The sequence below is a fragment of the Vipera ursinii genome, assembly GCF_947247035.1.
Source record: "Vipera ursinii genome assembly, chromosome: 3".
Classification (NCBI taxonomy): Eukaryota; Metazoa; Chordata; class Lepidosauria; order Squamata; family Viperidae; genus Vipera; species Vipera ursinii.
In genome coordinates, this window is record NC_139516.1 from 206,924,388 (window position 1) to 206,950,567 (window position 26,180).

General features: G+C 41.9%; 2 protein-coding genes across 2 annotated transcripts in view; one reads left to right on the top strand and one right to left on the bottom strand.

Annotated features, from left to right (window-relative positions):
• The window catches only part of COL22A1 (collagen type XXII alpha 1 chain), a gene marked incomplete at both ends in the record, with an annotated part of 168,582 nt that overhangs the window by 114,017 nt on the left and 28,385 nt on the right, over positions 1-26,180 (bottom strand). Inside the window, 6 exons of the mRNA XM_083358189.1 lie at positions 2,658-2,771; positions 5,815-5,895; positions 10,093-10,368; positions 16,350-16,473; positions 20,095-20,206; positions 23,242-23,316. Of these exons, the coding sequence (XP_083214315.1) occupies positions 2,658-2,771; positions 5,815-5,895; positions 10,093-10,368; positions 16,350-16,473; positions 20,095-20,206; positions 23,242-23,316 (782 nt within the window). The remainder of the gene's footprint in view (positions 1-2,657; positions 2,772-5,814; positions 5,896-10,092; positions 10,369-16,349; positions 16,474-20,094; positions 20,207-23,241; positions 23,317-26,180) is intronic.
• The window catches only part of LOC310638764 (proto-oncogene Mas-like), a 481,088-nt gene that overhangs the window by 110,103 nt on the left and 344,805 nt on the right, over positions 1-26,180 (top strand). The window lies entirely within an intron of this gene.

Sequence of the window (26,180 nt, forward strand, 5' to 3'; positions counted from 1 at the left end):
TCCAGTTTTGGTCACCACGATGTAAAAAAGATGTCGAGACTCTAGAAAGGGTACAGAGAAGAGCAACAAAGATGATTAGGGGGCTGGAGGCTAAAACATATAGGGAACGGTTGTTGGAATTGGGTATGTGTAGTTTAATGAAGAGAAGGGTGAGGGGTGACATGATAGCAGTGTTCCAATATCTCAGGGGCTGCCCCAAAGAAGAGGGAGTCAAGCTATTCTCCAAAGCCCCTGAAGGCAGGACAAGAAGCAACGGATGGAAACTAGTCAAGGAGAGAAGCAACCTAGAACTAAGGAGAAACTTCCTGACAGTAGAACAATTAACCAGTGGAACAACTTGCCTCCAGAGGTGGTGAATGCTCCAACACTGGAGGTTTTTAAGAAGAGACTGGCCAGCCATTTGCCTGAAATGGTATAGGATTTCCTGCCTGAGCAGGGGGTTGGACTAGATGACCTCCAAGGTCCCTTCCAACTTTATATTATTATTATTATTATTATTATTATTATTATTATTATTATTATTATTATTATTATTATTATTATTATTATTATTATTATTATTATTATTATTGTGGTTTTAACTGAGGCTACCATGTTTGGGATGTAAAATTCAGATGATGTAATTGTAGGTGAGAAAGACCTTGAGAAACAGGGGCAAGAAATGTTGCCTAGAAAATGATCAGATAAGAGAGGGTGTGCCCAGAGCTGCATAACAGATGGAGAAAAATGCACAGAAGCACTTAGACGTATATACCTCTTCATGGTGCTCTATAGCCCTGTCTAAGCAGTTTTCAACATCAGCATATTGTTCCCATCAATCTGGGTCCTCATTTTACGAACCTCAAAAGTATCAAAGGCTCTATTAGAATAGAATAACAGAGTTGTAAGGGATCTTGTAGGTCATCTAGTCCAACCCCCCCACCCACCCAAGCAGGAGACCCTACACCGGGGGAGTCAAACTCACCACGTCACGTGACGTGTCGTGACGTATCGTGACTTTTTTCCCCTTGCTGGAGCTGGGGTGGGCACGGCTTCCGCGTGACGCATCCAGCCTGCAGGCCAGCAGTTTGGCATCCCTGCGCTACACCATATCTGACAGATAGCAATCCAGTCTCTTCTTGAAAGCTCCCAGTGATGAAGCTCCCATAACTTTTGAAGGCCACCTGTTCCATTGGTTGATTGTTCTCACTGTCAGGAAATTTCTCCTTATTTCTAGGTTGAATTTGTCCTTGATCGAATTCCTGGCTAAGGGCAGAGTTAGCCTGCAGTACTGCATTCTCACCATTGTGCCACCAGGGATCCTAACTTCTCAGGATGCAAAGCAAATAGCAGGAAGTTTACATTTACAGACTTGCAAAAATGATGTCAGCCTTCCCAGGTATAACAGATGAGGGGGAAAAAATATTTGGTGGGCTATTTTATTGTAAAAATATGTTAATAGAAACTTGCAGGTCTGAAAGTATAGCTCTCCCACCATTTCCTTTACAGCCTGGGAAGTTAGGCAGAGTCCCTTCTGAGCCTCTTTATCCATGTGTTATGCAGCTGGCTTTCTTATCCGATTGACTTTTAAGGGTGTGCCTCACCCTAGAACTATGGCTTAGTTTTGGAGTAGGGGTTATATTAGTTCCACCCCCCAAAATCAAGCTAGGGCTTACTGTCAGGCTGGGTCTAACCTTTGGGGAAACACAGTATCTATCTTTCTTTTCTTGTAGAACAGAAGTCGACAATTTTGTGCCCATACATAACTTCTGAGAACAGATGTGGGGCCTCATAAGGCAAGCATATGAGGCTGTTAAAAATGATTTCCTGGGTTTAATTCCTGATAGCTCTACACCTATTTTAGGGTTTACATTAGAGTTTTAATTAGCTTCCCAGCTCAAAAGTGGCACAAGACTTTGTTATCCATTCCTGCTATGATATGCTGGGCTTTAAGTAACCCTTTAAGTAACAGGGTGAATTCAGATACAAACCTTTTCACAGACCTCACCTGAAACACCCACACTTGAAGCCCTTATAAACAGAAGACAATGATATCCCTTAAACTCCGCTGAAGATGTTACCTAGCCTGGTAATGAAATGTTCAGGAACCAACCTACAAGCTCGGAAAATGAACTTTCACCCTCATCCTACACCTGAGCTACAGAAATTTGCCAGTATTGCAAATCTTTATCATCTATATCTATCTATCTATCTATCTATCTATCTATCTATCTATCTATCTATCTATCTATCTATCTATCTATCTATCCATCCATCCATCCATCCATCAATCCGTCTATATCTGTCTGTCTGTCTGTCTGTCTGTCTGTCTGTCTGTCTGTCTGTCTGTCTATCTATCTATCTATCTATCTATCTATCTATCCATTTATCCATCTATCATCTCTCTCTCTCTCTCTCTCTCTCTCTCTCTCTCTCTCTCTCTCTCATCTGTCTATCTACCTGTCTATCTTCTATCTGATGTGACCTCTCCATCACAAGACCTACTGACCACACAAAGCCGCTGTACACAGAAGAACACCAACACTGACACCCCCTATACTCCATTGAAGAGGTTACCTAGCCTGGTAACAAAATGTTTGGAAACCAACCCACAAAAATTAATCTTTACCCTCATCCTACACCTGAGCTACAGATATTCGGCACTATTGGAAACAAACCTTTTCTCCTGGAGTACAGGAACAATTGACTGTCTTGGTAGGTCCAATGTACTCATTTGGAACAGTTGATGGAATTACTGGAGTGGGAACATCTGTAACAACTGTCACTTCACAGTTCTGGTAAAAAACAGAAACAGTAATAACACTGCATCAATAGGATTTAAACAGGATTTTAAAAACAAAAGATATGTATGGACGTGTTTTCAAGAAGAAGGAAATAGTTCACTTTTATCAACAATTTTATCAACTGGAGAATATTTGGCACTACAGATTGTCCTTGACTTATGAACACAGTGGTACCCAACATTTTTTTTGGTTAGGCGAGACAGTTGTTGTTTTGCCCCATTTTATGACCTTCCTTGTCCCAATAGTTAAGCAAAGCACTACAGTTGTAGGTGCAATAACACAGTTGAGAAGTGAATCTGGTTCCCCCATTGTCTTTGCTTGTCAGGTCGCAAAAGGGGGTGACATGATCCCAGGACACTGCAACCATCATAAATATGAATCAATTGCCAAGAGTCCAAATATTTTTCAAAAGACCATGGAGATGATGTCAATGTGAAAAACGCTCATAACTCAGTGCCGTTGTAGATAGATAGATAGATAGATAGATAGATAGATAGATAGATAGATAGATAGATAGATAGATAGATAGATGATAGATATTTAGATAGATAGATAATAGATGATAGCTAGCTAGCTAGCTAGCTAGCTAGAAAGAAAGAAAGAAAGAAAGAAAGAAAGAAAGAAAGAAAGAAAGAAAGAAAGAAAGAAAGAAAGAAAGAAAGATAGATAGATAGATAGATAGATAGATAGATAGATAGATAGATAGATAGATAGATAGATAGATAGATAGATAACCCTTATTGTCTTTTTTTTTTTTACTATGGACACACCGGCACATATTTAAAATGAAATTTTGTTGCTTGCTCACAAAAGTGTACACATACATAACACACATTTAAACATAGTATATACAACATATATACAGACCTACACTCTTACATATAAATAACATATAAATATTAATCACTGTCCATCTTGAATATATAGCAGAAAGAGGAAACTTGAGAGTTCACAAGATTAATACTGTGTGGAACAAAACTGTGATTGAATCTGGATGTTCTGCTTCGGATACCACAAAGTCCCCTCCCAGAAGGTAACAAAGGAAGCAGGTCAAGGAAAATATGTGTAGCGTCCCAGACAATTTTGCGGACCCTGCTCAAGCATCACTTATGTGCCACGTCCTAGATAGAAGGAACTGAACTTCCAATGATCTTTTCTGCCATCCTCACCACTCTCTGCACCGCCTTCCTGTCTGAAGCAGGGATGCTACCAAATCAGACTGTGATGCTGTATGACAGGAGGCTCTCAATCGTCCCTCTGTAGAAAGTGGTCAGGACAGGGGAAGGAAGATGTGCTTTTTTCATGTGATGCAGAAAATGCAGGCGCTGCTGTGTCCTCTTCACTAGTGTCTCGCTGTTGTAACTTTGCATGGTTACTAAACAAAAGATTGTAAGTCAAGGACTATCTGTACTGCTATTGATTCCAACTGCACAATAATGATGCAATACTATTGTCAAAGCTTCTTCATTGGTGGGCTTTTCGTGGCCAGGATAGGTGTGCATGAAGCAGAATTTGTCAGTCATGCAAAACACCACTATTGAATCAGTGACAGGATTAGAAATGCTGCATTTTAAACCGAATCTGCTCTAGATAGCCATGTTTGCATGAGTACAAAACCAAGGGTGCCCTACCACTGTACTGATTCTGGAATAAAGAGTGTACGTATTATGGTGATCCTGCAAAACTTGCTTTCCTCTAAAAAATTGTGGTTGAACTTTTCACCATGCCAAGGCCAGAGAAAAGGGAGGAGTAAGGAACAGAGAGAAGAAAAGGGGAAGGAGTAATAAAACAAAGAAACAAACATCTGTATGGTTTATTTTAACAGTATAAATAAAGCTTCAAGGAGATTCTAGAGAGAACTGAAAGATCATCAGAGATGATTACTCCCAGTGTGATTGGGATATTTTGAATGTGTACTATGGCTACATGGCAACGAATATCCTGAGGATCTTGCAGACATTTTATCACCAGGCTAAGTAACAAAATCAGAGCACAAGGGAAGAAGGTTTGCCAACTTTACTCCCCCATACACTGATGATTCATTGCCTAGTCTGTAAAGAAATGTCTGGAATTGTGAGATGGTCTCATGAGGTCGATGGATCGTTAAGGTGCTTCCAAGTGAAAAGCAGAACACAGAGATGCAATCATATGAAGCTTTATTCAACGATAGATTAGAGAGAAAGAATTACTTGGCATGGTGGCATCCATGCCTGCATGTGAGAGAACAAAAGAACAGAAGTAGACTAGAAGAGAGCAGAACTAGAACAAAGAGCAGCCTCTTGAGCAGAGGTATTTATGGGGGGTCTCAGCCCCTCCCTAACCATAAAACTCTCTCGCCAATGGGGCTGCAGGGGCCGGGGACCCCTAACCCATCAGTGGAAGCAAAGAAGGCTCTTTGCTCCCATCTGATGACCTTTTTGGGTAACTGCCATGGCTGGCACAAAACATCTAACAGGAATGAGAAGAAGTTCAGAGATTGCTAAGAACCCAACAACTCAACACTGAACTATATTTATTTAATACATCACTATTAAAATCAACACAGGTGGGCCTCAATTTACAACCTTTTGTTTCACAACAGCTCAAAGTTATGACAGCCCCAGAAAAAGTGACAAACAGTATGACCTGCACTTACATTTACAACTGTTCCAACACCCACATGGTCATGTGATAGCTATTTGAGTGTTTGGCAACCAGCTCACTTTTACAACCGGTTGCAATATCCTGTAGTCATGATTTGTGACCTTTTTTATTTTTTGCAGGGTGGCTGGATTCACTTAAGAACTGCTGTAAAACTGGTTATAAGATCAGGTCTGATTTGACTTCTAGCCACAGAGACTTATGATGGAAATTCCAAACCAAAACATAAAGGGAGGACTAGCTATATTTTCCCTAGAATGGTGGCTGGTTTGTTCATGTATCTCAGTCAAATGTAACCCTTCCATCCAAAGGTATAACAAGGAACCATTGTCATAAGGGTACAGTATGTCCTTAAGCACATTTGCAAAACAGGTTCACAGTTTAAACTTACAGGTCCAGGAGAAATATCACAACAGGTTTCAAATTCAGCGTGTCGTGAATCACAATAAATAACCATCCGCTGAAGGTCAAACTGAAAGAAAAAGAAATGGCATCAGTTCACTTCCTGCATTTGTAGCAGAATAATAGGCCCACAAGAGTATTTGCTGACATAATGCCAATTGTAATAATAATAATAATAATTTAATAATAATTTTGTTTATATACTGCCCTTCTCCCGAAGGACTCAGGGCGGTGAACAGGGCAAATATATAAAAAATACAAAAATACAAAAGTTAAAAGAAAATTAAACATATGCCCGACTAAAAACAGTAAATACAAATATTAAGAAAGACCATAAAACCCAACCCATCCCCCATCAGGCCAGGCCGGCTTGTTCAAATAAGAATGTCTTCAGATCGCGACGGAAGGAGCGAAGGTAAGACTTACATTTGGTCTTGCAAGGAGAAAAAAATAGTGGAAGAATGTGTGAACGTTTACAGGTGCAGAAAGCTTGGAACAAGAGAAGAAGGCAAAAGATAAGTGAGACATTTTAGAAAACTGGTTAATTGTTTGGGGGAATGAAACTGCAAATATTTCTGAAGTCTAACCCTCAAAGTCCTTCTCTGGGAAATTTCAGGTTTTAAAATCCATGTCAGGATAGGAAGACGAGCAGTAAATGTTTCACCGTTCTCTCCATCTTCTGTGTGTCGCTTTTATTTACGTTGATGATTTTAGAACCAGTGTCAGAATTCAGAAATTTCTGGCAAGGTTTAAAAACTCTGTTCCATTTCATGAATGATTGGTCTGCTTATCAAAGTTTAAGGTCCAGAAATTGCATATGCTAAAGATGGTAGAAAAAAAAGAGGGTGTGATTCTAACTGCTGTGACCATGGGGGCCTTTGCACAGGTTCGCCTGGTGCGCCAGTTGCGCCCCTTTTTGGACTGAGATGCCCTATGCACGGTCACCCACGCCCTTGTCATTTCTCGCCTGGATTACTGTAATGCTGTCTACATGGGGCTGCCCTTGAAGTGCACCCGGAGGCTTCAGCTGGTGCAAAATGTGGCCGCGCGGGTGCATATGGGAGGATCTCGATACTCCCATGTTACACCACTCCTGCACAAGCTGCGTTGGCTTCCGGTTGCCCTCCAGGTGCGATTCAAGGTGCTGGTAATTACCTTTAAAGCCCTACATGGCTTAGGCCTGGGGTACTTGCGAGACCACCTGCTGCCATGGTCAACCTCCCATCGCCCAGTTCGCTCCCACAGAGTCAGCCTCCTCAGGGTTCCGTCGGCTAAGCAATGCCGGCTGGCGACCCCTAGGGGGAAAGCCTTCTCTATGGGCGTGCTGACCCTCTGGAATGAACTGCCTCCAGAGCTGCGGACGGCCCCTGACCTTTGGTCCTTCCGCCATGACCTGAAGACATGGATGTTCCAACAAGCGGGCCTGGACTGACTATGGTTTTAAATTTGGCTTTTATTGGGTTAAATTGTCATTTATTTGTTATACTCATTGTTTAATTCTTTTTTAAATTTTGTACTTTATGTTTTTTTTTAAAAAATATTATTGTTGTGAGCTGCCCTGAGTCCTTGGGGAGAAGGGTGGCATATAAATTTAATAAATCTGAATCTGAATCTAACAGAATAACAGAGTTGGAATGGTCTAGTAATGAAAATAATGAATCTCTAGTAATGAAAGTCAGGAGCACAATGAAAAAAGGAAGCAAACACACACACACACATACACACACACACACACAAAGTAGAATAATGATAACAGGTACAGCAGACATGTCAAACACAAGGCCCGGGGGCCGGATCCGGCCCGCAAAGTGGTTTCATGTGGCCCGCGAAGCCATCCTGGAAACAGTGAGGGAATGGCGCCCACTGCCTTGGCCCTGGCCCAGAGACCCTCAGATCTGTCCCACTCCTGCCCAGGCCCCCATAGGCACCCTTGATGCCAACGATGTAGAGCTGGCCACGCCCACCCAGTAGGCCATACGCACTCTAGCCACACCCACCCAGTAGGCCACACCCACCCTGGCCACACCCACCCGGCCCCTTGAGGGCAACCGCAATGCTGATGCGGGCCTCAATGAAATTGAGTTTGACACCCCTGAGGTACAGGAACCAACCTTACAATGTGAATAGCTTATAGAATCAAAGGGGGGAAGGGACCTCAAAAGTCATCCAGTTTAACAGAATAAATGAATTGCAAAAGATCTTGGAAGTCTTCTAGTCCAAGCCGTGTTCAACCAGGAGACCCTATACCACTCCAGACAAATGGCTGTCCAGTCTCTTCTTAAAACCCTCCAGTGATGGAGCACCCAGAACTTCTGATAGCAAGTTATTTCTTTGGTTCATTGCTCTCTCTCTCAGGAAGTTTCTCCTTGGTTCTGCATTGCTTCTCTCCTCAGTTAGTTTCCATCCATTGTTTCTTGTCCTGCTTTGAGGTGCTTTGGAAAATAGATTGACCCACTCTCAAATATTGGAACACTGCTATCATGACACCCCCTAGTACACTTTATTTATTTATTTTTATTTTATTAATATTTCTATACCGCCCTTCTCCCGAAGGACTCAGGGCGGTTCACAGGGCAAGAATAAAATACAAAATTACAAATATTAAAAAGAGATTAAATAGTTGTCCGTTAAAAACAATTAAATACTACATTTATAAAAAACCCCAAAAATACAAGAATAAAACCCCACCAATCCCCCATCAGGCCAGGCTGGCTTGTGCAAACAAAAACGTCTTCAGATCGTGGCGAAAGGAGCGAAGATCGGGCGCCATCCGGAGCTCTACCGGTAACTGATTCCATAGTTCCGGGGCGCCCACAGAGAAGGACCTCCCCCTGGGTGCCACCAATCGACATTCTCTGACCGGTGGCACCCTGAGGAGACCCTCTCTGTGGGAACGCACAGGGCGCAGGGAGGTTGATGACGGCAGCAGGTGTTCCCTGAGGTACTCTGGACCCCTGCTATGTAGGGCTTTAAACACCATTACTAATACCTTGAATCTCACCCGGAAGACAACTGGTAACCAATGCAGCTCACGGAGCAGAGGTGTAACATGGGAGTATCGGGAGACTCCCAACACAACTCTCGCGGCTGCATTCTGTACCAGTTGGAGCTTCCGGGTGGTCCTCAAGGGCAGCCCCATGTAGAGAGCGTTGCAGTAGTCTAGACGAGAGGTCACGAGCGCATGAGTGACCGTGCATAAATCATCCCGGCTTAGATAGGGCCGCAACTGGCGCACCAGGCGAACCTGGGCAAAAGCCCCCCTAGTCACAGCCACTATGTGGTCTTCCAAGGTGAGCCGTGAATCTAGGAGGACTCCCAAGTTGCGAGCCCTATCTACAGGGGGTAATAATTCACCCCCCATAGAAAGAGATGGAATATCCGAATAGACCCGGGATGAAGGTATGCAAAGCCACTCAGTCTTGTCGGGGTTGAGTTGAAGTCTGTTCCTCCCCATCCAGACCCGAACCGCCTCCAGGCAACGGGACATCACGGTGAGGGCATCACTGGGGTGGTTTGGGGTCGAAAGAAAAAGCTGGGTATCATCAGCATACTGATGATACCCAACTCCAAAACCACGAATGATCTCACCCAGCGGTTTCATGTAGATGTTGAACAGGAGAGGCGAGAGGACCGACCCCTGAGGAACTCCACAGAGAACTACCAATAGTTTTGGTTTTAGTACAGTTTGTTAATAATATTTCAATCTGCATAATTTTAATGTCTAATATTTTAATTATTTGTACTTGTTATTTTTTTTTACTTGTCAGCCACCCAGAGTCACCTTATAGAGGGCATAGGCAGCATAAAAATATATATATAATATATACATAAGATAAAAATAGAAATGTGGCCACTGGCTAAATATTAAATCTACCATTATTCTATACTGCACTGAAGACATTTTAATGCCACAGACTCCTTGAAAAGTCTGTATTCATAATTTAAATAAATAAGAGATACAATGGCCTAGTGATGAAGATGCTCCTCTCCCACTTGGAAGGTTGAGAGTTTGATCCTAAGTAATGGACGATGTTTCTCTCTCAAGGGTACAAAGCGAAAATATCTGCTGCAAACTCCACATAGGTGTCAGGAAGGGCATCCAGCCAGTAAACGCTCAGCTCCACCCAATTGTCCCAACCCCACACCAAATTAAAGGGACTAAAAAAAAACATAGTTTCAATAAATATAGAGGATATTTTAGGGATATGATTGGTGGTAGAACTGATTCCCACCCCTTTTTTGGGTAGGCTTTGTCCCTGGTACTTACATCAATTGGCACACTGTCATAAAGGCGTTTGCCGATGACTGTTTTCCCTTGGATGTCAATATTTTCTCTGTCTTCAATAGGTAATATCTGGACCAGTTTGCAATCGATGTATAAAGAGACCATCTGGGACTGGATGCTCAGGGCAATCTTATGCCAGTTACGATCAAACAGGTCACTGACAGGTCCATTTTTGAAAACCACTCTCACAGCATCTCTGGTGAGTCCAACTGCATTGTACTCCAAGGCTTTGTTCTCCCCATCTAACCGAATGGAAACCTTTGAAAACAGAGATATTACTGTAAGGAGAGGAATCTATATAAAACAAATACCCAACAAAGGAGCAATCAGTCATGAGAAGAAGGGTAAGAACAAACTTCATCAGACAGAGAATCCATTTCTATGCACCCCACATGTTTTGCCCCACAAACTGAAATGCTACAGCTGGCATTGCCAATTATGAGGAATTATGGAAGACCCTAGGTTGAGTGTAGCAGTAAATCAAATTTAACAGCCTTGGAGGACCCAGAATGTTGATGGCTTTAATAAGTTCTAATCTGCAGCTAGGAGTATCCCTGATTCTGAGGATTCATTACTCCTGGTTCATTACTATATACGATCAACATGCTAGACACAAAAGACAAGAAAAAAGCATAACTGTGCAAGATAGGCAAATGGTTGTCCAGTGACTTCTTAAAAACTTCCAGTGTGGGAGCATTCACAACTTCTGGAGGCAGGTTGTTCCACTGGTTAGTTGTTCTCACAGTCAGGAAGTTTCTTCTTAGTTCTAGGTTGCTTCTCTCCTTGACTAGTTTCCATCTGTTGCTCCTTGTCCTGCCTTCGGGCACTTTGGAGAATAGCTTGACTCCCTCTTCTTTGTGGCAACCCCTGAGATGTTGGAAGACTGTTATCATGTCACCCCTAGCCCTTCTTTTCATTAAACTAGACATACCCAAATTCCAGCAACCATTCCTTGTAGGTTTTAGATGTTGAAGAGCACTGGGCCTAGAACAGAGCCCTGGGGCACCCCACTACACAATTCCCTCCATATAGATGCAATTCCATTGAGGACCACACTCTGAGTTGTTGATGGGTAATCATGCCTGACAAATATGGCAAGGGACAGTCATTCAATCAAATGCCAGTATTCCTGAAGAGCATATTGGGTTAAAACTCTTTAAATTTTCATTACTGAGTAGTTATGGATATCAAACAAATCTTCATTTATTATTATTTTCTTGTAGCAGTAATGGAGTGACATCTTCAGTTGTTTTGAAGAACCACGTTGTTCAAGTTCTGATACTTTGTTTTATGAAGCTGAAAGTATGGTCCTACCTCCTACTAAATGAATGATTCATATACCAGTTCTTTCCATTGTTAATATTATTATACCTTCCTCCCATCTTGGTGACACACATGAAAAATGTCCAACTCATTTATACTGATATATTTATGAGGAGAGGAGAAGCCTTCCCAAAGATAGGGAAATTGCAGCTTTGCAACTAATTCAAAATTTTTGCTCCGTTAGATATCTAAATTTCCTCCAATTTTTGAGGCAGTTATCAATGAATTCCATAGTGTCCATTCTAATATAGGCAAGTCTTAATTGAAACAACAGTAACAATGAACTTCATCTACATATATAATGTGATTTGCAGATTTCAGTTACCCACCCACCTCCAGATGTCCAAAAGGTATTTATTTATTTATTTATTTTATTTTTTTTAAAGGCAACTGGACTTTCTTTCTTTTTTTCTCCTTTAAAAACATTTCATTTATCCAAGAAGCTTCTACAAGACATTCAGTGCAACCTTGGGCCATATCCCTTTCCCCAGGCTTGGCATATAAAAATCTAAAATAATTTAAATCAAGCTAGACTTGATAAACCTTTAATAAACCTAAACCTACTGATGACTTTTTGGAAAATGTCTAGGTTCGGTATTTTTGTGAAAAAGATAATTTGGTTTGATAATTTTCTTAGTCCAGAATGCTTTTCAGTTTTTATTTTAGCTTGCAGATTTCTTAGTCATCTCCTTTCTGAGTACCGGCAATCTTTATTAATTTTGCAGTCTGTGAGGAAGTAAAGTAGGGATTGTTCTCTGTGCTTTGGAAAATCAATAGCGATAGACCAGGGGTCCCCAACCCCTGGTCTGTGGACCAGTAATGGGCCACAGCATGCCAGCAACCGGTCCACATAAACAAGCAAAGCCCCATCCGTGGGATGCAGGCAGCACACAAAACCACACACTCTCCGGTCCATGGAAAAACCTTTCTCCACAGAACAGTTCCTTGGTGCTCATTTTTAAGAGAAAGATAAAGTTTTCTCCGCAATTGTTTTTATTGGGTATTGTTGTAGATTGTGATGTTAAAGAAACTAATTTGATGTTGAATATGATAACAGCAGCACGGTTACTGGTGGGACAATTTTGGAAGAAGGATAGTTTGCCCACTATAGAAGAATGGGTGTTTAAAGTTTCGAATCTTGCAGAAATGTCTAAGATTTCTGCTTATTTGAAAGATCATTCACAGGAAAGATATATTTCAGTTTGGAGGAGATGGATAAATTATATTCAGAACAAATATGGGACTAAAAAGTTCCACTTAGCTTATGAGTAGATTTTAGATGGATATTGTTATTGGTATTTTGTTTGTAATTATGTTAAAGGGGAGTTAAAGCACATTATGAATTTGGTTAATTGTATATTATGCATAATTTTTATTTAGAATATGATTATTGTAACTATAATCCTGTATTTAGCTCTGGGAAGTGGGTGGGAGTGGGCGGGTTTGGGGTGGGAGGGATTTGGGGATATATTGTAAAATTTTGTCTTTGTAAAACTTTTTAATAATTAAAAAAAAAAACCACACTCTCCAGTCCATGGAAAAACCTTTCTCCACAGAACAGTTCCTTGGTGCTCAAAAGGTTGGGGACCCTGACTTAAATATATATACCACTTCACAATGCTTTACAGCCCCTTCTAAGTGGTTTACAGAGTCAGCATATTGACTCCAACATTCTGGGTCCTCATTTTACTGAGCTCGGAAGGATGGAAGGCTGAATCAAACTGCTGGCAGTTGACAGAATGAGCCTGTAATACTGCATTCTAACCACCGCACCACCACAGCTCTGCGGTCAGCTGCAGCCAGGCAGAAATGTATCTCTGCACTTCCTTCGTGCATTCAGACATGCACTCATAAATTTACTCACAAGCATTCAAGCCCTTGTTGCAGATGGCTGTGTTAAATGAGCCACACTCTGGTGCTTTCGAGGACATGCTATATGCCCAGAGGCAACTTCACCCCACCCAGTCTTTCGAGCTTACAGAAAGCAAATGCTAAGGCAGACTGGGGAAAGGGTGTGTGTAGCACGAAACATGGAATGCAAATCACCTACAGACAGAGAAGCGGAGGTGATGCGTGCAGGTTGGCAGCTATTACAATCTTGCGTGAGGACTTTCACTCAACTGCCAGGTCTGCAAACTACGCTGAGCAGCATGTCCTGGTACAAATCCTGCCAGGAGCTTGGAGCTTTGCTGAAAGCTCAGTAGCAATTACAAAAAGGAACAACCACACCGAAGCCATACCTCATCCCCATTAGCACAAGAACATTTGGAGAAAGGTGTTTGGAGAAAGGGTGTGTGCTATTTTAAAGACTTTGAGATTTTTGTTTAAACTGGGTGTAAAGGACTGAATATTAAACATGTTGTTAATTGGCAACATCACCTTGCAAAGTCCTTGAAGGGCGGAGATGATCCAGAGCAATAGCCTGTAGTTAGGGAAAGTGTGTGTTGTAATTAAAGTATTGTGTTTAGAATTGCCATGCTGTGCTATGTAGAGCCCTTGGAGAGCAAATAACTCTAATACAACAATTCTGTTTTGAACCATTCTGTTCTGAATCAGAATCACTCATGCGCTCGTGACCTCTCGGTTAGACTACTGCAACACTCTCTACATGGGGCTGCCCTTGAGGACCACTCGGAGGCTCCAACTGGTGCAGAATGCAGCCGCGAGAGTTGTCTTGGGGGTTCTCGATACTCCCATGTTACACCTCTGCTTCGTGAGCTGCATTGGCTTCCAGTTGCCTTCCAGGTGAGATTCAAGGTGCTGGTAATGACCTACAAAGCCCTACATGGCATGGGTCCGGAATACCTTAGGGAGCACCTACGGCCGGCATCAACTTCCCTCCGCCCAGTGCGCTCCCACAGAGCTCCCACAGGGCCTCCTCAGGGTGCCACCGGTCAGAGAATGTCAACTGGTGGCCCCCAGGGGGAGGGCGTTCTCTGTGGGTGCGCCTGACTTGTGGAACCGTTTACCGGTTGAGCTCCGGATGGCTCTCGATCTTCGCTCCTTCTGGCGTGATCTAAAAACCTACTTGTTTGAACAATCCGGCCTGGTCTGATGGGTTTGGGTTTTAAATTAATGTTTTAATGTAATTTATTTATTGTATTGGGCACTATGGTTTAATCTGTTCTTAATTTTTGTATTTCGTTATTTTGATATTTATTGCCCTGTTCACTGCCCTGAGTCCTTTGGGAGAAGGGCAGTATACAAATTAAATAAATAAATAAATAAATAAATAAATAAATAAATAAAAAATAATAAATAAATAAATAAATAAATAAATAAATAAATAAATAAATAAATTCATCTCCTGGTGACTTAACAGAATAACAGAGTTGGAAGGGACCTTGGAGGTCTTCTAGTCCAACCCCCTGCTTAAGCAAGAGACTGTATACTATTCTGGACAAATGGCCGCACCGTCTTCTTTAAAAGCTCCAGTGATGAGCACCCATAACTTCTGGAGGCAAGACATCTCATTGATAAATTGTCCTCACTGACAGAAAATTTCTCTTTAATTCTAGGATCTCTCCTTGATAAGCTTCCATCCATTACTTCTTCTCTTGCCCTCAGGTGCTTTGAAGAATAGTTCAACCTCCTCTTCTCTGTGACAACCCCTCAAATATAGGAAGACTGCTATCATGTCATCGCTGCTTCTCCTTTTTGTTAGACTAGACCAGGGGTCTTCAAAAATTGGCCCTTGTATGACTTGTGGACTTCAACTCCCAAAATTCCTCAGCGAGGCATGCTGGCTGAGGAATTCTGGGAGTTGAAGTCCACAAGTCATAAAAGGGCTAAGTTTGAAGACCCCTGGACTATACCTATGCAATTCCTGCAACTGTTCATTTAGCCTTCAGTCCCTTAATCATTTTTATTGTGCTTCTCCACACTCTTTTTAGAGTCTCAACATCTTTGTGATCAAAACTGGGTGCAATATTCCAAGTGCAGTATAAAGCTTCATGGAACTATCCATGTTCTTTTCTTGGCATATGGACTCCCACTAAAGTATGAACAATGGTTGGAAACTATCCAAGGAGAGAAGCAATCTAGAACTAAGGATAAATTTCCTAATGGTGAGAGTAATCAACTATTGGATGGGTTGCCATCAGAGGTCGTGGATGCTCCATCACTGGCGACTTTCAGAAGAAGACTGGACAAACATTTGTCTGAAATGGTGTAGGCTCTCTTGCTCGAGCAGGGGGTTGGACTAGAAGACCTACAAGATCTCTTCCAAGTCTATTATTCTATGTTCTAATTAACATAATCTTCCTTAATTTTTGGAGAGTCAGGCCTTCCTAAATATTGGAACCTAGCCCATCTACATACAAATCAGTTTTGTTAATCAAGGTGCTACAGGCCGGGATCTTCAAACTTGGCCCTTTTATGACTTGTGGACTTCAACTCCCAGAATTCCTCAACCAGCGTGCAAGGCTGAGGAATTTTGGGAGTTGAAGTCCACAAGTCATAAAAGGGCCAAGTTTGAAGACCCCTGATCTAGATCTTGATGAAATTTAGACAATTGAAATTCTGAACTAGCCCAAACTCACTTAGTAAGATTCTGTAGCTTATGATGCCTTTGAACTTAAGATTTCCAGTCTCCATAAAACATCTTAACCACTAGACCAGAATAGTTGTCCTATACTGAGTACAATTATTTCCCACCTTTCAATTTTAGTGAGTAATATCCAAGAGCAATCCAAACAACAGAAAGATAATTCTTATCATGGCAGCCCCTTGCCAAATGAAGGACCATCTCAGCAGGCAGTCCAAAGATGTCAATGGTACCACAGCCAACAAGAACTCTAGGACAGGAGTCTTCAAACTTGGCCCTTTTATGACTTGTGGACTTCAAGCCAACCATGCTGTGCAATAAGCTGGAGAGAAATAACCCAACTTCTTTAAGGCTGAACAAGCAACCTTACCTGTGGTATGCCATATTTGTCAATGATCTGCCAAATGTACCAATCTTCTCGCCTGGATGACTTGCGGAACTTGAAAGTGGCAACAAAGCCATACTCATCTGGAAGTCCTTGTGGAAAGACATCTCTGGAAGAAGGAGGTGAGGGGATAAAAAATAATGAAAAGCATTAAGTTTTATATATATATATATACTGCAGGGGTGTCAAACTCAATATCATTGAGGGCCGCATCAGCATTGCGGTTGCCCTCAGGGGGCCGGGTGGGTGTGGCCTGGGTGGGTGTGGCCTACTGGGTGGGCATGGCTAGAGTGTGTATGGCCTACTGGGTGGGCGTGGCCAGCTCTACATCTTTCGCATCAAGGGTGCCTATGGGGGCCTGGGCAGGAGTGGGACAGATCTGAGGGTCTCTGGCAGAAGGAGGGTCTCTGGGCCAGGGCCAAGGCAGTGTTTCCAGGATGGCTTCGCGGGCCACATGAAACCACTTCATGGGCCGGATCCGGGCCTTGTGTTTGACATGTCTGTTCTACTGTATATTTCAGTTTGTTTCCTATTTTCGTTGTGCTCCTGACTTTCTTTTTTTTTTATTAAAGAGTTTTACAAAAACAAAATTTTACAATATATCCCCAAATCCCTCCCACCCCAAACCCACCCACTTCCCCCCCCCCACTTCCCAGAGCTAAATACAGGATTATAGTTACAATAATCATATTCTAAATAAAAATTGTGCATAATATACAATTAACCAAATTCATAATGTGCTTTAACTCCCCTTTAAGTGACTTTCATTACTAGAGCTCCCACACTACATGTGTATGCCCTTAAGCACACTGAGTGAACCTTGGTTTAAGAAGAAGTTTGCAAACTTCTGCATTGACAGAAAATCTGAGAGCCTCTGGTGTCATGTCCAGTAACTCCAGTAACTTTAAATGTTCATGCTTGGGCCTTTTGCTTCTTCAGTAATAGTTGGCAGCATGTGCTGGAAAAGGAGCAGTTGGAACCGTGTTGTCTTATTCATACAGGAAATGAAAGAAGCAGCAGTGGGTATAATGAATGGAAATACCCTTCTCTCAGTTGGCTTTTAAATGATGTCCACTCTTCTGTGATATTCTAGAATGAAAGGGCTCGGTGAGAATTTGCTCCTCCTTGGAACCTGCCTGGTGCTGATGCAGAATTAAATGAACTAATGAACTAATCAGACACGAAGTGTTTCAAATTGTTTTATCATATGAAGCCCTTACTCTCTTTCTCAGCCCTACACAGACATAGCCTTTATTGTCTACTGGTGGTGTCTGCTAGAATCTGGGGTTTTTTCTCCTTTCCTTATTTGGACAAATTTCCAAATTTTTGGAAAAAAACTGTTTTGCCCTCTTTATTTCTCTCCTTCAGTTTTCCTAATGAGGTTGGATTCCACTTGAAATCATTTGAAACTGTCTTCATCTCCAGTACACATTTGAGCTAACTAAGATTTTTTGAAGGATCCTTGGTGGTCTCTGAGCTTGGCTGTTTTGTTGCATTACCCAAGCTAGGTAACACCTCAATGAGGACCCAGATTGTTGGGGGCAATTAAGCTGACTTTGTAATAATGCCGCTTGGGGTGTGTGTGAAAGCCCTAATAAGCAGGCATATACATAGAATGAAGGCTACTGCTAAGCTTGTAAGCCGCCCTGAGTCTTCGGAGAAGGGCGGGATATAAATGGAATAAAAATAAAAATAAAATAAATTAAAAATTTATAGTCTACCGATTTGTTTTCTCATTGTTGGCGAGAGTGGTCTTTGGGTGGGTTGTTTACTGTTAGCTTGTTTGGCAGTTCCTTCATCGTTTAGTTCTGGATTGTTGGTCTGATCTTATTCTTGGCGTTAATCTAGGCTCGTGGTGGAGAACCTATAGCACGCGTGCCACAGGTGGAGTGCAGAGCCCTCTCTGTGGGCACGCGTGCCGTCGGCCCAGTCCTAGGCCTTCAGCTGGGTTTTATAAAACATTTTCGCTTTAGGCCTCCACCGCCATGTGCAAAAAAAAAAAAGTTCAATCAATCAATCAATCAATCAATTTCAACTTCTCGCGGGGAAAAAAAAGATTTCACAAAGTTGGAATTGATTGATTGAACTTTTTAGTCTCACCCAGTCTGCCGTTACTACTGCAGCCACACCCACCCAATGGGCCACACCCACCCAATGGGCCACACCCACCCAATAGGCCACACAACCAATGGGCCATGCCCACCCAATTGCCACACCCACCCAATGGGCCACACCCACCCAATGGGCCACAGCCACCCAATGGGCCACACAACCAATGGGCCATGCCCACCCAATTGCCACACCCACCCAATGGGCCACACCCACCCAATGGGCCACACCCACCCAATGGGCCATGCCCACCCAATTGCCACATCCACCCAAAGGGCCACAGCCACCCAATAGGCCACACAACCAATGGGCCATGCCCACCTGGCACCCGACAATGCAGTTCGGGCACTCAGTCTCTAAAAGGTTCACCATCACTGATCTAGGCTCATCTGGATGTTGATTGCTGGTAGGGGTGAGGGGGGTGTTTTTGGCATTGTTGTACCCTTTTTGCCTTGTTGATTTTTTTCTTTGTTATGACTAGAGTCGACTTTGATGACAACACACTTGTATTTCAGCATTCCTTCCTATTTTCAAAAGAACCAAAAATGCTCAGATCAATATCAACAGCCCTTCGGCTCGTTCTGTCCCTTAGGACCATATCTAGGACTGTTGCCACTTTTGTTTTTCCTGGCATGATCTGCTGTTCTAGAGCATAGCCATTTTGTTGATCTAGAAAGTTACCTCTGTTATGAATAAATAGAAAATATATTTCTACCTCTATGGTACTGATAAATCATAGAAAAAGGAGAAATTCTTCAAAACCAACTGGGAAATAGGAGTTTCCATTCATTAAGTCCTTTGTTACCACTTTCATTTTCCATTTCATTTTCTGCATGTTGTATATAGTATGTATATGTTGTTTAGGTGAGTGTCATGTATGTGCTCACATTGAGAGCAGGCAACTAAATTTCATTTTGATGTGTATTGTTGTGCCCACAATAAAAAAAAATGACAATAAATCTTATCTTATCTTATCTTATCTTATCTTATCTTATCTTATCTTATCTTATCATCTTATCTTATCTTATCATCTTATCTTATCTTATCTTATCTTATCTTATCTTATCTTATCATCTGTTTGAAAAAAAATGGGACCAATATCATCTTTCCACTGGTCATTATCTAGATCAGGGGTCTTCAAACGTGGACCTTTTATGACTTGTAGACTTCAACTCCCAGAATTCCTCAGCCAGGCAATTCTGGGAGTTGAAGGCCATAAGTCATCAAAGGGCAGGGGTGTCTTCAAACTTGGCCCTTTGATGACTTGTGGACTTCAACTCCCAGAATTCCTCAGCCAAGCAATTCTGGGAGTTGAAGGCCACAAGTCATCAAAGGGCAGGGGTGTCTTCAAACTTGGCCCTTTGATGACTTGTGGACTTCAACTCCCAGAATTCCTCAGCCAGGCAATTCTGGGAGTTGAAGGCCACAAGTCATCAAAGGGCCAAGTTTGAAAACCGCTGATCTAGATCTTGAGGAAATTTAGACAATGGCCAATCTGGACTCTATGTTTAAGTCTTATTGGTGTATTATAAGTCTGGATGATTTCAATTCGCCAGTGCCACCCTGAATCAGGGATCTGAAATAATAAAAGAAAAGGTTCAAAGGAAGAGGGGGAACTTACTGTGTTTGCTGAACAATGGGAACGCTTCCAAGCCGAACATAAGAGCTCTGGACTCCATTGTATTTCATTCGGAATATCTCCCGCACACTAAATAATTCCATCAAGTCAAACCCTACCAAAATAACAATAACAAAAGCAAACATAAAAGGCCAAAGAAAGACTGTTTAGCTGCTGATAGATATTATTTATTCATATCTACTGATATGAATTAATAATAGTTAAAATTAGCATACCTTTCATTATGAAAAGAGGGCCAGTTTGGTGTAGTGCTGAAAGTGGTTGCCTAGAAACCAGGAAAATGGGAGTTCTAGTCTGCCTTTGCTATGAAAGCTGGCTAGGTGACTTTGGATCCCCCCTCTCTCTCAGCCTAGCCCACCTTTACACACTTCTTATACCTTACACAGTTGGGTTTGTCTAGTCTAGTGAAAAGGACCAGGGAAGACATGATCACAGTGTTCCAATATTTGAAGGGCTGTCAACAAAGAAGAGGGAGTCTATGCATGTTTCAAAGCATCAATAAGGCAAAACATGAAGCAACGGATGGAAACTAAATAAGGAGAGAAGCAACCTAGAAGTAAGGAGAAATTTCCTAACAGTGAGAACAACAAACCGATGGAATAAGCTTGTTTTTAGAAGTTCTGAGTGCCCCATTGCTGGAGGTTTTCAAGAAAAGACTGGCAGCCATTCATCAGAAATGGTGTAGAGTCTCCCGGTGAAGCAGGGGGTTGGACTAGAAGATCTCCAAGGTCCCTTCCAACTTTGCTATTCTATGGTCTACGTTCTTCTGGGGAAAATAGGGTGAGGAAAGATTGTTATTTATGTTCACCACCTCGAGTTACCTATTAAGCAATAAAGGCATCCTGAAATGTGCCGCCAAAGAAATGACTAGGTGTAACAAAACCAAGATGGGATGTTTCTTTCTCACTCTTTCTTCAATGTCTGGACTGCACAATCGCTTCTTCTAAGACCTTTCCTCAACGCAGCTAGAAATTCCTTTATTTATTACTATTTTTCCTGTATTTTATTTTTAAAAATAAGTCCATTGGCACACAGCTTCTTTGTATTTTTCCAGTTAATTGTGGCAACCTGTTTCCACGGGGCACAGTATAATAGCCATCTAAATGTGCAGTGTTGCATATGTCCTTAGAGTAGGGAAGGGACCAGCAGCTTCTTTTCAGTGCCAGAGTTAAGAATACTTAATTAAACTAAGATTGATCCATTTGCGATGCAACATGTTGACGAGGATCCAACCATTTTTGCATAACCCTGGCTATCTCTCATATCATGATTAATTGATTTGGGCTTAGCACCTTATGCAAACAGAGCACTTTGTTACCCACTTTTAAGAGTTGGAGGCTATATAAACCCAGGCAGCATCTTTACACACACACACAAACACACACACACACACACACACACACACACACAAACACACATACAAATAAAACACAAACGGTTTCAGTTCAGGAACCTCTATTAGAATTTTCAATCTCTTCAAAAAGTGATGTCATTTGGCACGGTAGAAAGTGTACTGTGATCCTTTGCCAAGCCTGTAATTTTGGAGATATTACAGCTTGGAAATAATTACTTGGCTGGTACATTCTTTATTTCCTGAACATTTTTCTTTCCTCCCTTTATTCTCTGCTTTCTTTTTTTTTGTCTATCAAGAGAAGTAATTAGTAGTAAATATTCTTGTCCAGTGCCCATAGGCTTCACCCCATGAAAGACCCTGGAAAGAACTATAATGAGGTCATTTTTGATATATTACCACTGCTGCAAATGGTCTTGCAAACTGCAGCCACAATTTACTGCTGCTTGAGAGAGAACCTTACTGGCTCAAACATACCGAGCTATGGAAATTCTGTATTAATAGGGGAGAAATCTATGTCTATTTTTTCCACTTTGAAATGCATTTTGCTTTTTTTAAAAAAAAAATCATCAGACCCTCCTGGGAGAGTAAATATCTATTGGCTTTGACCTGTTCGTTTTTATTTATTTATTTTTCAAAAAAATGCTTATGTACATATTGCAGGAAAGAAGAATTTATTGAAAATATTTGTAGGGCCAGTTTTTCTCCCCTGCATTGCATCAAATGCATGTGTTTTTTTTTCACTGATGGTCAAATGGATCTACCATATTTCTGCTCCAAGAACATTATTTCTGGAGCACATGATGATGTATCATTATGTCGGTATGTAGCGCCATTTCTAAGAGCTTGACTAGATGGGGAAATATAATGCATGGAAATGGCACTGCTCCTTGCAACCTCGTAAAATTCTTTCCCCACCAAAAGAGACACAGTTGCAAAACAAAATAAACACACACAGACATACCCATAAAAATCCAACTGTCCCTAAACTCCCCTTGAAGTCTTTCAATGAAGAAACAAAAGCCCCTCTTTTTGGGGGGAATCCCATTATTATTCCTTACGATTTTGAAGATGATGATGATAATCATTATGATAATGGTGGTGATCAGTGCTTTTTTTGAAGAAAAAAAAGGTGCCGGAAGTCACACACGTCATACAACCCGCCTTGCCTACCCTACAAGGTTCCATCCAAAAAAGTTGCCGGAACTCCGTTCTGAGCGTTCAATGAGAAAAAAAGCCCTGGTGGTGATCATGATGTTATCAATTCAGTCGTGTCTGACTTTTGGTGATTCTATGAACCGAGTCTCTCCACATCTTCTGATCTTGTACTACTTCTTTGAGTTGTTCTATGCTCTGGTTGGTATCAGCTTTGATGGTGTCCGGCCACCCTATTCTTTGATGGCCTGGTTTCCTTTTACCACTAAAGATAAACTCCACCAAAGAAAAAGCTTTGCTTCAGTGCTATTATTCCTGAAGCTGATGCTAAGCAGGTAAGTGGATCCAAACTATTCCCATCTCATATTCCGCTCATTGACCGATAAAGACAGCCTGGCACTCTTAAATAATTCTATCTATCTCTATCCAATTTTTGCCACCATACTACAAAAAAGATGTTGAGACTTTGGAAAAAGTGCAGAGAAGAGCAACTAAGATGATCCAAGGCCTGGAGACTAAAACATATGAATTACAGCTGCAGGACTTGGATTTGGCTAGTCTAAAGAAAAAAAGAAATAGGGGTGAAATGAGAGCAGAACTGGTTGTCTTTAATATTGCATTACCTGGTATGTCATCCATTTCTCCATTGGTGTGTTGGAACCGGTCTGCTTCTACATGAACATTTGGACACAGGACATCTGCACAGAGGGAATATAAAGAAAGAGATATTTAAACCAGAGTTATTGCTAAGATCTCTATTGATTTTTTTTCCCTTTTGTTTTTGTGTTATCACCTCTTGGCAAAGTAGAACCAACATTTAGTACTTTTTTATTTTATTTTTTTGATAAATTGTGGAAACTCTATGAGTCCCGGGCATCTTTCTTACCCACAAAAACACTACAAAAAAGTTGTATAAGCAAAAAAAAAAAATTTGCACACTTCACTGAGAAAGAAACTGGCATCACAAACAGAATTGACTGCCAAGATTGCAACCAGCACCACATGAGGGTGAATAGGACCCCAATTACAGTAAAGTAACAATGAACACACAGCCGCAAAAGAACAAGACCAGAATATCTCATAGCTACCTATGCCCTCAGATCACCCACACATTTGACTGGAGAAAGAATCAACCAAGCAAACCGCAGAAGAATCATGAATTTCCGGAAGTCTGGCACTCCGGTACCCTAACATTGGATAAGATTTACGTCCTATCAGACACAAGACCCAAACCATTCGCATCAGACCGACAAGACAGACCAATCAGAACAGAATTACCCCCAATCAACAGCACAGAATTCAAGCCCACATGGATTAACATAAATACAGCAAGGCAAGCCCATTTCTGGATCACTGTAGTGATGAAGCTACATTAGAATGTACAGGGAAATGTCTGCAGAATTTGTCATCTATGCTTTGGGGCAGACCTTCCCAAGCCCATAGGCCAGGGGTCTTCAAACGTGGCCCTTTTATGACTTTGAACTTCATGGCCCTTTTATGACAATGAACTTCAACTCCCAGAATTCCTCAGCCAGGCACGCTGGCTGAGGGATTCTGGGAGTTGAAGCCGACAAGTCATAAAAGGGCCACGTTTGAAGACCACTGCCATAGACCCTCAAGGAAAGCCCAGTCTACCTCTATTCCAATCAATGAATAGACCAGCTGTGGTTTCCACTGGGATCAGACTATTTTTATTCTCTTCCCTTTCTCTTCTTTGGAAAAGCACCTTTGCTCAAGACAGTAGTTTACCAGATAATAAAATGCCTTTGCACACCAAGGCAGATTCATCAAGAAGCCATGGCTGACTAAGGAAAAGAGTTGCATGGGATGGGCAGCCGAGAAATCCCTTCTGTTGCTAGAAAAACTCATAGAGTTTTCTCACCATGCAAGCAATATATCACAAAGTTGCAACCAGTCACAGCGGATGGATGAATCTAGTCTGAGGATGCAAAACCAGATGCCCTTCCTCAACTGTTGAGAATCAACCAGTGCATTAACCACAATGAAGAGAATTGTCCCCAAAGAAACTCATCATAACAACTTGTTGGAAATTATATGATATTCAGCCGCTTCCCTTTGCACAATGAAGGTATTCTTCCTATGTTCATTTATATATTGCTTCAAAGTATTAGAAGAAATAATTGTCTCCATGATTCTAGCCCAGCGTGAAGGAGGTTAGATAATGATCAAATCTAAAAAAAACACAACAACAACACCTATTTGATTACGAAAGAAATTTACTCTGACCTTCCATCTATCCTGCTGTCCGGCAGACATAAATATGGAATTATTGAAATTGTCTTTATTTGGTCAACTTGGAAAAGAAAATCCAAGTCTTTTTTAACAAGCAAAGCGAGCTGGGTCTGAAATTTCCTGACAGCTAGAACAATTAACCCGTGGAACTGCTTGCCTTCAGAAGTTGTGGGTGCCCCATCACTGGAGGCTTTTAAGAAAATTCTGGATGATGATTTCTCTGAAGTGGTATAGGTTCTCCTGCTTGAGCAAGGGGTTGGGCTAGAAGACCTCCAAGGTCCCTTCCAACTCTGTTATTGTTTTATTCTCAGGAAAGCCAAGCAACAACTGAAGATAGCTAGTTAAACTGTGCATATCAATATATAGCACTAAGGTAGAGGTAAAGGTTCCCCCGCACATGCGTGCTAGTCGTTTCTGACTCTAGGGGCCGGTGCTCATCTCCGTTTCAAAGCTGAAGAGCCAGCGCTTGTCCGAGGACGTCTCCGTGGTCATGTGGCCGGCATGACTAGACGCCAAAGGCGCACGGAATGCTGTTACCTTCCCACCGTAGTGGTCCCTATTTTCCTACTTGCATTTTTACGTGCTTTCGAACTGCTAGGTTGGCAGAAGCTGGGACGAGTAACAGGCGCTCACTGTGTTACGCGGCACCCGGGATTCGACCTGCCAAACTGCAGACCTTCTGATCGACAGGCTCAGCGTCCTAACCCACTGAGCCACCGTGTCCCTATATAGCACTAGAACATACTATTTTCATCTATGACATGCATCATTTAACTCATTAATCTCATACTAATTCAGAGAAGAGCAACTAAGATGATTAAAGGCCTGGAGACCAAAACATATGAAGAACGGCTGCGGGATTTCTGTCTGGCTAGTCTAAAGAAAAGAAGAAATAGGGGAGACATGATAGCAGTGTTCTGGTATCTGAGGGGCTTCCACAAGGCAGAGGGACCAGGTTGTTCACCAGAGCACCAGGGGGAAGGAGGAGAAACAATGGTTGGAAACTGATCAAAGAGAGAAGCAACCTGGAATTAAGGAGAAACTTCCTGACGGTGAGGACAACCAAACAGTGGAACAACTGGCCTCCAGAAATCGTGGGTGCTCCATCACTGGAGATTTTTAAGAAGAGACTAGACAGTCACCTGTCTGAGATGATATAGATTCTCCTGCTTGAGCAGAGGGCTGGACTAGAAGACCTCCAAGGTCCCTTCCAGATCTATTCTCTTTTAAGAATGCTTGTCCTCTGACATATACCGTTGCCCTTGGAGGGAAGGTCTTCACAATCTGTTGCCTGCTGAACTCTGCAATA